Source organism: Aulostomus chinensis, chromosome 21, assembly GCF_037954235.1.
Source record: "Aulostomus chinensis isolate RoL2024-O1b breed Wild chromosome 21, RoL_Achi_v1.0, whole genome shotgun sequence".
NCBI lineage: Eukaryota > Metazoa > Chordata > Actinopteri > Syngnathiformes > Aulostomidae > Aulostomus > Aulostomus chinensis.
The window spans coordinates 9,103,294-9,117,707 of NC_141340.1; the positions used below are offsets into that span (position 1 = coordinate 9,103,294).

The 14,414-nt window shown below is 42.1% G+C and overlaps 2 protein-coding genes across 2 annotated transcripts; both read left to right on the forward strand.

Annotated features, from left to right (window-relative positions):
- The first annotated feature begins 335 nt into the window (after positions 1-335).
- Positions 336-8,845, forward strand: hhatlb (hedgehog acyltransferase like, b). The gene is made up of 12 exons (XM_086191070.1): positions 336-441; positions 1,978-2,116; positions 4,463-4,530; positions 4,621-4,734; positions 5,731-5,925; positions 6,006-6,215; positions 6,502-6,673; positions 6,818-6,962; positions 7,046-7,081; positions 7,968-8,169; positions 8,249-8,390; positions 8,470-8,845. The coding sequence occupies exons 2-12, from the start codon at positions 2,011-2,013 to the stop codon at positions 8,706-8,708; spliced, it is 1,629 nt and encodes a 542-aa protein (XP_086047196.1). The 5' UTR covers positions 336-441; positions 1,978-2,010; the 3' UTR covers positions 8,709-8,845.
- Positions 8,846-10,312: 1,467 nt separating this feature from the next.
- Positions 10,313-14,284, forward strand: klhl40b (kelch-like family member 40b). The gene is made up of 6 exons (XM_086190890.1): positions 10,313-11,523; positions 12,337-12,497; positions 12,573-12,680; positions 12,811-12,996; positions 13,531-13,680; positions 13,925-14,284. Exons 1-6 carry the CDS (start codon positions 10,396-10,398, stop codon positions 14,034-14,036), a joined length of 1,845 nt encoding a protein of 614 aa, XP_086047016.1. The 5' UTR covers positions 10,313-10,395; the 3' UTR covers positions 14,037-14,284.
- The last annotated feature ends 130 nt before the right edge of the window (positions 14,285-14,414 follow it).

Genomic DNA, 14,414 nt, shown 5'->3' on the forward strand with positions numbered 1-14,414 from the left:
GTGACGTAAAAAAAGAACAATGCAGACAAATGTAAGAGTTTCTTTGGTAGGTTTGCTTTTTTCTTTTTCTTTTTTTTTTAGGGAAGCAGAACATGTCTAAACACTCCAAGTGATCCTAATAAACCTAGAATGTTGAGTGCATTGTGGTTGAATCACACTGATTCAACAGCCCTCCTGTGCCGCCCCTTTTTGTCAGTTGTCAAAGTATAAATACATCAAGTCACCTTTAACCAGTGGCAGCTCCCTCTCAGGGAGTCAGAGGGACCTGCAGCCCACTGTTCACGTGCAGCAGATATACTTTTTATTTTTCTTCTTACATTTTTTTTTTTTTTTTGTAAAGTGACATCTGAATTTGCAATCTTCTTCTTCTTCTTTTTTTTTTTTAAACCTTGAAAAGTTTTGTTTCACGACGTCTTCGCGCTTCCAACTGCTGCGCTCAAGGTCAGTATCACAACAGGTGCCGCAGAGGACAAACCGCCGGGCATGACAGTGTGGTATTTGTACTGAGGGCATCTCAGTCAGCCGTGGGAAAAAAGAAAAAGACCATTTTTAAAATTTTGGAAATAAAAATATCAAATAGTTCACTTTTAATCGCGGGTAAGTGGAATCCTTCAAAACTTAAAAAACCATAAATGCCTTTGGTCTGTCAGGGAGCACACGAGCGATTCGAACAAACCCAGTGGAGAGAAGCAGTTTAGTTAAAAATAGCGAGCAGCTGTACTTTGTTGATGTCTTCACTTCTCATCAGTGGAGACTTGCCACGCCACTGTTCTCCTCCTGATACATGCTGAATGTGTCCGGCCAGATAAAACTCCTCAGTGATAGATGAAGAAAATCTACAGACGCCGAAGAGGGAGCAGGCTGAAAGATGTGTTCCAGAACAGCTCATATGACAGCCAGCTTGTGCAGTTTGAATCACCAAAGATATGAATAATTGACTCAAATGCACATTAATTCTTCGTACAAGTTTCGTGTGTTCGACTTGAGTTATTGTATCTCATGTAAAGTGTGTTTTTCTTTTCACTCCACAAACTTATTAAAAAAAAGTTTCTGTTGCTTTTTTAATTGCCGATTTGCTTTATAAGGCGAAAGAATCTGAGAGCGAGAGGAGGAGGGTTTTTTCTTTTGTATGTCAAGAGTAAAGCGTGATTGGGTTTATCGTCAAAATTGTGACTTCATTCTCAAAATCTCTGAATATTGTTAGCAATATGATAACATAACACAATGACAGTACAAAACATTTATTTTGGCTTTTTTTCTTCAATATTTCCACTCAAAATTCCACGTCGCGTCACTTAATACAGCTTCCATCGCCTCATTTTCCCCCTCCAGATAAACGATACCAAAAGAACCAGACTTTAAAAAGTGTTCTGCATTAAACTACCTTTGTAAGAATGTGGAAGACATTTTCAGTTACAGATGCAAACTTAACATGCTGCCTGCACATGAATGCTAGAAATTATGATCCGACACTGTTAAAGTTTCCCCTTTAATCAAATAAATGATGCGTCCCAGCGCAATCAGCAGCCAAACCTTCACGATGTCTTAGTGATGACCTTCTCCATAGAAACATAATTGCAGTAAAAAGCAAAGTCCCAGAGAGAGAAAAGTTAGTGCAGTTGGTTTTCACTCAAGTTCACACATGACCTGAATTAAACAAGACGGACAGGTTGAGAAGTCTATCTTTAGTTAGGGTTGGAACAGATGTCTATCATTCAATTACTGAAATAGAAAGGTTACACCTTCCTTTCTTCTGTACAGCTGCTGCTGCAGGACAGCGTGCTAATATTTATCATGGTGGCTTAAGGAGCCCGATGGAGAAGGTCACAATCAGACCTGATAAAAGTTCACGGAGGTGATGATGGTGACCATGTCAAGATAGGTCGCCCTGATCTGGAAATAGGAAGGCTGCTGCCTCGTGTCACTTTAGAAGTGAAACCTGTTTTACACTCAAAGAGAGGGGTTGTGTGTGTTCAGGTAGCCTCCTGAGCTCTTCCTGTTTCTGTCGCCATGGGGATCAAAGCTGCACTTCCCAAGTATGAGATATATCTGTACAACACGGTGCTGTGTCTGGCCATGCTGTGGGCCACCAGCTGGATTGTGGAGGTGTCCAGTTGTGAGTATGAGAGGACACACACACACACACACACACACACACACACACACGCTGAAGCTGAAGGATTGTTTATCCTGGTTTTTAAATGAATCAGTCTAACAATAAATGTCCTGCGTTGAAAACTACTCATGGAAAAAAGGGCTAAATCAAATCATTTGATAAGATAAGATACTCCTTTATCAGTCCCACGATGGGGAAATTCACAATGTTGCAGCAGCAAAGTGGATTAATTAACAATACAGACACTAACAATAAGAAGATGAAGAATATGGCTTTAACATTTACCAAAATAAAAATACATGGAACAGACAAACTCACTAATCAAGTGAGCCACCTCAGAGGTACAGCGTGGCTGAAACCTGGTTGGTGAGTTCCTCTGCGCTGATCAAGGAATCACTTTGTTGAACGCCGACATGTTCCTTCGTTGCAGTGAATGCTTCAGTTAAACTTCACGCCCTGAAATGGGCTTCAATCCACAACTGAAAGCCCTCCACACAGTACATTTTGGCTGTGTTTGAATTCTAATGAATATAATAATAGTTTAATAGCATTTATCAAAACCAGGGGTTTTTACTCTGATGTAATAAAATAGGCAGACACCATAAAAGAGAGAAAAAAAAAACTATTTGAAAAATTCACAAGTAGAAACTTGCAATTTTACTGCAGTGATAAACTATAACGTGAGAGTGAGGCCCCGAATTATAAAGCTTCATTATGAGTTTAAGCTCACTGTTTAGTTGTCTGGTTGCAACTTTATTGTTGCTTTTGACTCTCATATTGTTGTTTTATTGTTGCTGTTATTAAAGAAACTTCCCTCAAAACCAAGAATACTCTAGGCTAACTGGTTAGCTGCAAACACGCACTGTTAGCAAATTGCTAGTTAACCTATTTGTCAATGGTTAAGCAAATAAAATACTGATATTCATCAGCTGACCAAAAATATGATTCAAATAAATGCATGATAGGCTAATGTTGCTCTGTGACTGCTGGAGATGTAAATAAGTACGTAAAATAACAGTGCGCTAACAGGTTTTCCATCATCTGAACAAGTTTAAGCTTGTTCATGATGCCCCCATGTGGCCAATAAAACAATAACTCAATGCAAATATACTTTGTGCTGAAAAATACAGTATATCGACGTTACAAGAAGTGAATTGCCAACTTAGAAGTTAACAATATGTTGATAAAGTGTTCAGTTATTCGTGGCTGCCAGTGGCCACAACCCCTTTCACATGTCACCTCTCCTTACCTGATACTAACTGGTGAGGTTGAATCCAGTGCTAATATTTGTCACGCAAATGTTACACGTCAAACAAACTCGTCTTATAGACGTTTGAGGTTGAATCCAGTGCTAATATTTGGCGTGCAAGTGTTATATGGCAGTGTGCTTGTCACATAGATGTTTCAGTTTAAAACCAGTGAACATTTAATCTCTCAATTATCCGGTTGTGTAAATCAGTCATAAAAAAAATTCCTGCTTGTTACGTAAGAAGAAAACTAATTCACCATTAATTGACGAAAACATCGATTAAGTCTCTTTTTGATCGTAAGTTAGTTCACCTTTATTTGTTCAGGGAGGGCCAGCTGAGGGCAAGCTGTCTTTTCCAAGGACGCCCTGATCACAACGTAGAACATTAGGAGTAAATAACAATTTTTGGGGACAGAAAATTACATTTTAAGAGGGTGTAAAAATGATCAGCTCAAAGCCCACGAACACTGCCATAGCGTAAAATTGTACCGAAGGGATTTAAAATGATGAAAATGAATCCGACTGTAATTTTAGAACATTTTGCAGGCATTATATGTGGGGGTGTAACATTTAAAAGCATTTTTTTCCACCTTCAGTGCTAATGAAATGAAATATTAAAAAAACAACAACAACAAAAACCGCTTTGCTTTTGCAACTCTACACAAATTCATTTCATGAAGTCAACATGAGTCAAGGAGAATTGCAATGAAGACAAAAACATTTGTTAACTCATAAAAGCTTTCGTTTCCCCTGACACAGGCTGATTTGAGAAAGTCTTATTATGCCTTCTAGGGTGGAGACACACACACACACACACACACACTTAGAGGCAATGTCACACATTTCTGAGAGGTGAAGAGTTGAAGTCATGCAGACCACGCAGAGATCAGGTGTCAGTATTAATACCACGGAGCGGAGGAGGAAAATAGGCCCTGCATTTATTGTCAGTGTCACTGTCACAAAAGATTTTCAAGGGCAAAGTAAAGACAATAGAATATGAACTGAAAAGAAAGTAATAATGTTTGTGTACTGATGCCGAATGAAAGAAATATGCTTATGTATTTCATCTGATCTTCCTTGATTTGTTCGTGTTCCAGCCAATGCGAACAGAAAGACCTTCAGAAGCAGCGTGAAGCCAGGATGGTACTATTTTGGAAGAAAAATGGTGAGAGCACATTCGTCAGTGCATCAAGACGTACAGCAGGTTGTTGATGCGCTCGTTTGCCTTCTCCTTTTCCCTCTCTCTGATTTACAGGATACGGCTGATTTTGAGTGGGTGATGTGGTTTTCCAAGTTCAGGGAGCACATCCTGTTCGCTCTCTCCGGACACGTGCTGTTCGCAAAGATCTGCTCCATGTTGGCGCCGCAGGTGCTTCTACCAACACGTCCACGTCCTCATCGTCTGATTGATCATAATTAGAGTGATTTCCTGCTCACTATGCGACTTTACAATGGTTTTGTGATTTTTACTCACTAAAAACCTTTAAATTTCACACACAGTTTCTTCTGAAAAAAATGAACGAAGTGAAATTTTTGATAAATTCTTTATTCTGAACATCTAAAAAGAATAAATACAAACAAGAATAGAAGAAAGGGGAAACTTAAGAGTTACACAATAAGCACAAAAAAAATTACCTCATCAACAAAACAAACAAATGCTACTCGTTTGAAAAGGAGAAGGAAGTATTTTCATTTATTCCTACTCCTTTTTCAACCCCTTATCAACTATAAACTCATATACATACGGAAGTTATACAGCAGTTCTATTTATAAAAAACCCATCCAGTTTCTAAATATACACAACTATCCCACTTCTATAGCCACCCTATTACCATTTATAAATATCAGTGGCAGATGAGGACTTGCACCAGGTGGGATGAAGAAGAAAGAGGAGGAGGAGTCAAAAGAATAAGAGCGCCACAAATATCAATGTTCTATATTTAGTACGATTATTTCTGCCGCTTCAGTTAACGCCGTTGAACCAAATGTCATGCGTCAGGAGAGTCTCGGGGTAAACGGACATTTTAGAGCAGCACTGGTTTCCCGGTGTAGCCTGCGTTGATGCTACAATACACTCGTTGCCCCGGGGTTCCAAAAGTTCTTGTTGTTACTCCGAAATGAGGTAAAGCTTCATGTAAATGTGGTATTTTGACCCTAAATTCCAAAAATGTAATGGAAAACTTATTGCAATGAGATGGAATGAAAGTCACTGAAAGGGCGCAACACAAAATTTGGTGATATACAGGATGTGCTTTGTCTTATAAGCAATCATTGGAGGAACAAAAACTCAGATAAAGTTTAAGAAATAAAAGGAACATTTGATGAGGAGGTCTGTGTTGACCCCCCCTGTGTCTCTGCCCTACAGTACAGGTCCCTGGTGTACATGGTGTACGGCGTCCTGGCCGTGTGGACCAGTATGGGCTGGACCTACGTCACTCTCATCCTGTCGCACTGTATTCTGCTCTACAGCATCTCTTTGGTGAAAATCCGCTGGCTGTGCTTCGTCACTGGTTTTTGTACCCTCGCTACGTTCAAGTGTGAACCTTTCGTGTCCTGGCAGGTAAACCGACAGCGCAAGGTCATTGTTTTTAGTCAAATACGCTCGCTTTCTTTGATGCGTTGATTTTCTTCCCCGTTCAGGCAGGATTTGTGGAGGGGGATTTTGAGCTGCGCCACGTTCTGTTCTACGGAGGTTGTGGGTTTACCATCATGCGCTGTATGAGCTTTGCTCTGGAGAACTGTGAAAGAAAAGATGGGAACTTCAACATCCTGGAGCTGCTCAAGTACAACTTCTACCTCCCTTTCTTCTATTTCGGGCCCATCATGACATTTGATAAATTCTGTGTTCAGGTCAGTCAAACCGCCAGCAGCTCCGTCATCGCTGTTCTTGATTACTGACTTTTATATTTGCTGTTCATAACTAGTCACCAGCTGTGTGTAGTAGTGGGTCATGACCAGACCAACTGAACACTTGAGTGAAATAGAATAATCAAAATTTTCTTGATTAAAAAAAAAAACCAAAAAGCAAAATTTGGTAGAGATAAACCTTTAAGGGAGACCACATAGTCGCCCTGTTGTTTCTGGAGTCTGGGAACATCTCAGAGCTTTAAAGTCTTGTGTCTGCTGCCCTCTGCAGGCCAACAAGTCAGACCTGACCAGGAAAGAACGTGAGATGTGGAACATCAACGTGCAGGGCCTGGTCCACCTGAGCGTCGTCCTTGTCGTGGATGTCCTCCTCCACTTCATGTACATCATCACCCTCCCAACGGACATGAAGCTGCTGAAGCACCTCTCCGACTGGGCTCTCGGTCAGCATAGTTTTTTTCTTTCGTTCTCTTTCATATTAAGGAAAAACTCAAAAAGAGTGAACTGAAATTGGTTTGACAAAGACAGACCGACTCCATTAGACAGAAAAAGTATTTCTCTTTAATCTCTCTAATCCTTGTCTCCAGTGGGTCTGGCCTACCTGAACCTGCTGTACGACTGGGTAAAAGCTGCTGTCATGTTTGGCGTCATAAACATGGTATCCAGACTGGATCACCTGGACCCACCCAAGCCACCAAAATGCATCACTCTGCTCTATGTGTTTTCTGAAACGTGAGCTCCTTGTTTTTCTGTTGGCAGATACTCTACAGGTTTCATTCTACGATGCTAAACTTGCTCTTATTCTCATTTCTTAGCCATTTTGACAGAGGAATCAATGACTGGCTGTGCAAGTGAGTATCTTGTTCAGCAGTATTCTTGTCAGCCCTTAATCCAGGTAACAACTACTCTCCCCCCTAAATAGAGAGCACAGGGATTAGAGGGCAATGTAACTGTAATAGAGCCACCGCTGCTGTGCAGCTAAAGACCAGGGGAACTTAACAACCCAATCTAACGAGTTCCTGAGCAGGTAGAGCAGGAGAGAGAACTCGGGGTCAAAGGTCAACAGAATACATCAAGCAGGGAGGAAAATGATGGTTGAGACAACAGGGGAGTCAAGTCTTTGTGTGATTCACACAAGAACCAAGACACAGGGATGTTTCCTCAGCTCTGTCAAAGAGACAATGAGCCACCAGAGCGCTGGCTCATTGGGTTTTCTGGAACCTTCCCACACCTGAACCTGATCTTGGTGATCAGACTCACCTGCCTCTCATCAGGAGTCATCAGTCCACGGAGCCGACTGCAGTCCGTCTGAACCAGATTCAGGGGACCCCCACTGGTAGTTCGTGTTGGCCACAAACCGCAGTTGAATTCCCATCCAGCAACCCTGTATGCAGTGCACGCAAACTCCCGAACACACGAGTAAACCTGTATGTGTGTGCTTATCGTTACCATACAGCTTCAACAAGGTGAAAGTACATCAGCTGTTCTCCAACAAGACCAAACAATCACAGCAACACATCATTTTAAATCTTAACTTCATTAAACTCTTTTTCAGTAAGCTGGTGTATTGTTAGACAACTACTGACAATGATGAAGGTATTATTTAAACAGTTCTTTTTAAGAGCATTCTTTTACTCATTTTTATTATTGCGTGGGAGTTCAATGACCTTTCTAATAAGCTATAATAACATTAGTAAGCTGTTATATTCAGTTCTGATCTGGTGATTTTATCGACAGGTACGTGTATAATTACCTGGGTGGAAAGCATGACAATGTTCTTGAGGAGCTGGTGGCCACGCTCTGCACCTTCGCCGTCACCACCCTCTGGTTGGGACCCTGCAAAGTGGTCCTGATCTGGGCTTTCTTTAACTGTTTCGGCCTCAACTTCGAACTGTGGGCTGCCAAGCTCTTCTGCATGGAGCCTTTTGCTTCTTTTGAGGTTAGTTAAGAAGCGTCTTCATGCTTCAAAGGGGATTTTAACACAGAATGCTGTTTGATTACTGAGTATTTGTTGACAGATGGCGATGTCGGAAGCAATGTCCCGCCGGATTAGAGCCATTTTCAATACTTTCAACTTCTGGAGCATCGTCTTGTTCAACATCCTGGCTTTGAACAGTTTGGACTTTGCTAAGTTGGTCGCCAAACGTCTGCTTCTCAAAGGTGACTGTTTTTTTCAACCATGAAAATGATTTAGCTTTTTAAAAACTGTATTAACAGCAGCGTCGCCTCTTCTCATCAGGCTTCCCTATAACCACCATCATCGTCATGTTTGTGACCTACTGCCTGATCCAAGTAATCAAGGAGAGAGAGAGAAGACAGGCTCTCATTGACGATCCGGACCCTCTACCGCCTGCTCCCCCTCCAACTACCACCACCACCACCACCACCGCTACCACCACCAGCAGCAGCAGCCCGCCCAGCCCTGCAGCTGCACCTGCTCAGCCAATCGTAGATCCCAGCAAGCAGAAAGCAGAGTAGATGCTCTGAGTGAATGACGATAAAACCAAGTAGTATTATCAAAACATCAGTCTTGATTTTATAATGTGACTCATAGATGCTGTTTCTTTTCATGTGTAAAACAGCATTAACTGTAAATAAAGATGAACATCATTTAACTGTGTTTACATATAACGAGCACAAACAAACCTTCAAGACAAAATGACATCTTTCTGAAACCTCCACAGAAAGAATTCTTCAATGTTTTCTGTGTTTATGAAGCGTTTTGGACCTTTCTGATGCTTGTGATTGAAGAGAGGGGCTGCTGAACCACGTCAGCCCGTCGCATCGTGAGGGGTATCTCTGTTTGGTTACGTCTTAATTCCCGTTTAATGCTGGAACGTTCTGTGCAGGGTGACGGTTCTGCTGCGGTTGCACCTTACCAGTGTGAAAAATTGTATTTAGTGACAGGTATTTAGGTTTAAACGCAAAAGCAGTATTCAATGTTCACTGCAAACACATCTACCTACATGTATACAAACTTCAACAGATAGATTTTGCCCATGCAGGTAGATTTACCAGAAAAACAATTACATTCTTGGGCTTTAAAGTTACTTAGTCAGGTCCGCGGAAAAAAACAAAAAAAAAGCCCAGTGATGTAATCACAGGTTTGGCACGGCTGTGGTAAGCTAACAGTTTTTGGTACACTCTCCAGCCATGATAATGAATGCAACAGGATGGCTACATAAACACAGCTCTTCAACCATTCCATGGCCTTTGACTTCACTTTTGTGGGGAAATTTCAAACTTTGGGGTTTGATAAGCGAAAGCTAGTTAGCTTAGCTTTGCAATAAGAAAGAGGGAAGAGCTGGCTTGGTTGTGCCAGATACTACCTACAATTTTACACAGTTCTGTTGAGTGGGTAGTTTGAAAGACATGTTAACAAACGTTTATTCGGTTGGACAATAGAAATGAACTAATCAATCGTTTCTTTCAACTTGACCTGTAACCAATGCTAAATGCTATGATAGCACACTCCTTTAAAAGTTGTCCTTCTCTAATTCATAAGCTACATCAGTGCCATCACTCATTTATTGAAATAGTGCTCTTCCATGAACGATAGTTTTATATTTGTGGAATCACATCATGTCAGTCGAGTATATCTTGCTGTGCCTCCAAAAACTCAAGGGCACAAGTTAAGCTCCTCAACTGCATCTCTTAGCTATGACAATCTAAAATTAATATAGTTGTAATATCATAGAAATATTGTAATGTGCAAAATTACACCGTGATGTCGTTGCTGTGATGACTCAGAGGGGGCAGCCTCCTGTATGGTCTATTCTGTGCCCCCCCCATGACTCATGAGGGGCATATTTCCTAGGAACCAATGTGTCAGCTGTCTAAGAGTGGGTGGATGTGGTTATGGAGTGGCAAGGGAGGGACTATAGGGGGTAGTGGTGGGGTTATATTGCATTTCATGTTCCAGAGTGGAGCCCATAGCTTCGCATCAAGCACACAGACTATAAATAACCCACCAGTTGGAGCTGGGCTGAAGGGTCATGACAGCTGAGGAAGCAGGCTGTCCCAGGGTTCAGCTGGTGGGGGCTAATAACAGGCTGGCCACACTCCTTCCTCCTCTAGCCTGACTAACTTTATTGAAGAGAGAAGATCCAAAAATTTGATTTTAATTTGCCAGGAAGGCTGTCCAACCTCCTCTCAGCCAGGAACAATGGCTCTACCGATCAACCCCATGGACGAGCCCAGGATGTACCAGCAGACGCTGCTCCAGGACGGCCTGTATGACCTGCTGGAGAACGAGAAGCTGGTTGACTGCGTTCTGAAGATCAAAGACAAGGAGTTCCCTTGCCACCGGCTGGTTCTATGTGCATGCAGCTCGTATTTCCGCTCCATTTTTCTATCTGACCTAGAGGAGAGCAAAAAGCAAGAGATCGTCTTAGAGGACGTGGAGCCAGGTGTCATGGGACTTGTCCTCAAGTACCTATACACCTCCAAAATCAACGTGACGGAGCAGAACGTTCAGGACATTTTTGCAGTGGCTAATGTTTACCAGATCCCCTCTATTTTCACTGTATGTGTGTCTTTCCTACAGAAGCGCCTGAGCCTCAGCAACTGTTTGGCTATTTTCAGGCTCGGCTTGATGCTAGACTGTCCCAGGTTGGCAATTTCTGCCCGAAACTACGCCTGCGAGCGCTTCCAGCTCATCTCCAGAGATGAGGACTTCCTCCAGCTGCTCCCCAGCGAGCTGGCAGCCATTTTATCAAACGACAATTTGAATGTAGACACAGAGGAGGCAGTATTTGAGACTTTGATGAACTGGGTGTCCCAAGACCCAGAGAACAGAGAGAAAGAACTGCCAAGTTTGCTGGACTGTGTTCGCTTGCGTCTGGTTGCAGAGGATTACCTGCAAGAAAAAGTGGAGAAACATAAACTGATCTCTTCCAATCCTGAGTTACAGGAGAAACTCCAGATGGTTAGGGATGCTCATGCTGGGAAAATTCCCGAGGTTAAAAAAAGCAAAAGCAAGAAAGAAGAGGGTGGAGAGGAGAAAGATGGCAAAAATGAGGAGACCGAGGAAGAGGAAAATCTTCTTCCTGGCATCTTGAATGATAACCTGAGATTCGGAATGTTCATCAGGGAGCTGATCCTGATGGTGAATGACTCGGGTGCGGTGGCCTACGACCCAACAGGGAATGACTGCTTCCTGGCGTCGCTTTCCACACAAATTCCAAAGAACCACGTCAGTCTGGTCACCAAGGAGAACCAAATATTTGTTGCTGGAGGACTATTCTATGATGAACAGAACAAGGAAGACCCACTGAGCTCTTACTTTCTCCAGGTAGGAGAGACGTGAGAAAAAGCTTTCAGGATGTAACAAAACAAATATGGGTTAACTTTAGGCTAGGATCATGGTTTGGGTTCAGTTACAGTTAAGGGTTAATCAGGTATACCACCAACAGACCCTTGGCGTTTGCTCAAGTTTAAGTCTCCTTTTTGTAAAGTTTACTTCCACAAACAGTTCCCGTCTTGCATTTTAGCTGCATAGCTAATTAGTTGACTAGCTTAGATCATGGTAATGTAAAAAAAAACATTTATTGATCCAATTAGATGTTTTGACTATGACCTGAAGCTCAGTCTACTTACCGACCAGCGCTCTAGTAGCCTGCTAGCTGATGTCCTGGCAACTGTCCTTTTAGCATGGATGTGGGCCAAATAAAAAGCAAATATGTGGACCCAATGTGGAGGTAATAGCGGGCCTAGAATCTGGCAAAGGGCACCATTGTGAAGGTATGGTGAAATTTTCTTTTGATTCTGCAATTACAGGTTTGTATGACTTTAAAAATCCATCCTTTCGATGAAATTTGGCCACGATTGACTTCCAAACAAGGGTTTCAATTTGATGTTAAAAATTTTTGACTGTAAAATGACATCACAAAATGGCATTTCAGATGGACTTTAAACCAAATTCACCCATTGGCAAACTGGTCCTTTGTGGTCAACAACAGAACTTAAGGCCAAATTATAGTTGAGATGCAGAAGTTCCCAAAGAATAAATCTACACGTGTTTCTCTGGATGTACTTAAGTGTATCAACCTCAGGAGGTGTCGCCTTCACCGTAGTGTGACTAATTCTTGACTCCTGTGACCATCAGTACGACCCGGTCAGTGCCGACTGGTTGGGAATGCCGCCGCTGCCGTCTCCTCGCTTCTTGTTTGGGCTCGCCGAGGCTGAGAACTCTATCTTTGTGTTGGGAGGGAGAGAACTGAAGGAGCAGGAGTGCACGCTGGACTCCGTGTTGGTCTACGACAGACAGTAAGTACAGCAGGTTTATCAAGTTCCTCAAATGAGAAACAGACAAAGAGAGTTGCTGTGATTTCCCCTTCACAGATCTTTCAAGTGGGGCGAGTCGGAGCCTCTCCCTTCCCCAGTCTATGGACATGCCACGGTATCCTACAATGATGTGGTCTATGTGATCGGTGGAAAGGGAGACGACAAGTGAGTGCACGGTGCTACAACATACTAGGATTCACCTGGATAAAGTTTCAAATTATAACCCCAGTTATACCTTTGGTGAAGGCATTGTGCGAATGTCACCTAAACAGTCTGTGTTTCTGGTGTGAAAAAGGACCTGCCTGAACAAGATGTGCGCCTACAACGCCAAGAGGTTTGAATGGAAGGAGCTCGCCCCCATGAAGACCGCACGCTCTTTAGCTGGAGCGACAGTTCACAAGAACAAAATATACGTGGCAGGAGGAGTCACCGACAGTGGCCTGACGGACTCTTTGGAGGTGTACGACATCACAACCAACAAGTGAGCAAATGTATATTTGACCAAAAATGTCATCAATAATCCAAGTTGAGGACCTCAAGATGATTTGAAGAATACAAAAGGCCTGACGCTGACACGCTCGTGCAGTCATTCCTTTGCGAACGCCATCTGGAGATAACAAATTGATTTGTGTTCTCTTGACATCACCGCACTTGATTTCTTGTGATAAGGGGATTAGTTTTTGCTTATGAACTTATTTTTGCCTCGAATTAGCAAAAAAAAATGTTATTATTTAGTCAAAACAAGTCATTTTCTTGAGATAACAAAACCCAAACATAACCCCGACCCTTAATTAACCTGCTTTCATGAGAAAGTGAGCGTTTTTATCTTGAGGTACCACAATAATTAATTTGTAATGGCAAGATAACGCCACAACTGGTTTCCTGGATTGATGTGTTTTTTCTGCAGTTGATTTATTCGCAGGTAGTTTGTTTTTTTTTTTGGTTTTTTTGTTTGGTTTTTTAAATATAGGCTATCAAATCACTGTATATTTGTGTGTGTATTTCCACTTTACAGGTGGTCGGACTTCGGAGTGTTTCCCCAGGAACGTAGCTCCATGAGCTTGGTGTCATCAGCTGGCTCGCTCTATGCTGTCGGAGGCTTCGCCATGATGCCTTTGGAGGACAGTGAGGACTTTGCCCCCAAAGAGATGAACGACATTTGGAGGTGGGTCATAATCACGCTCATAATTCTGTTATTACAAATTTATTTTTCACCCATAGAACCCCAGGTACTTCTTCTAAATCAACTGCTGAAGTGATGGTCAGGCAGTAGCTGCTATTTTCATGTACTTTTACTAGCAGTAGTCAGATTTAGTCCCTCTGTGTTAAATCAGTCACTGTACTAAATGATACTTGAACCGTGTGTTATGATACGATAGGTTATAAATCACGTCTGTTGACCTCATCAGGTATAATGACACGGAGAAGACGTGGAACGGGATCCTCAGAGAGATCCAGTACGCTGCAGGGGCCACTATCCTGGGGGTTCGACTCAACACGCTGCGACTCACCAGGATGTAACGTCGAACCTACGCCTGTAAACGGCTTTGACAACAGTAGCTCACAGCGGTCCAGGTTACCGTGACGATGAATATTTATGTTGGTGTCGTTTTCTATGACACAATAGTTTCAGTTCTGAAGCTGAATAGGTGTTTGTTGTTTTAACCTTTTTTCTTATGGGTTCCAATGTTTTAACCCGATTGGTTGATATTATAAGACAATCATTAGCCCGTTGACTTTTTTTTTTTTAAACAATTGCAATGTCTGGAATAAATTTAACACCAAAAAAAAAAAAAAAAAAAAAAGCTCAAAGTGCACTTGCAAAACCACGATACTGAGACCATGAAATAGTTTTCCGTAAAGATTATTTTTTACAATGTTTACACACAGAAACAAAAA

Excerpts from the sequence above, each read along its gene's own strand:
- hhatlb (XM_086191070.1), top strand. The coding sequence starts at position 2,011 with ATGGGGATCAAAGCTGCACTTCCCAAGTATGAGATATATCTGTACAAC. Across the intron at positions 2,117-4,462 it reads GATTGTGGAGGTGTCCAGTT|CCAATGCGAACAGAAAGACC; the intron begins GTGAGTATGAGA and ends TTCGTGTTCCAG. Across the intron at positions 5,926-6,005 it reads AACCTTTCGTGTCCTGGCAG|GCAGGATTTGTGGAGGGGGA; the intron begins GTAAACCGACAG and ends TTCCCCGTTCAG.
- klhl40b (XM_086190890.1), top strand. The coding sequence starts at position 10,396 with ATGGCTCTACCGATCAACCCCATGGACGAGCCCAGGATGTACCAGCAG. Across the intron at positions 11,524-12,336 it reads TGAGCTCTTACTTTCTCCAG|TACGACCCGGTCAGTGCCGA; the intron begins GTAGGAGAGACG and ends TGTGACCATCAG. Across the intron at positions 13,681-13,924 it reads GAGATGAACGACATTTGGAG|GTATAATGACACGGAGAAGA; the intron begins GTGGGTCATAAT and ends TGACCTCATCAG.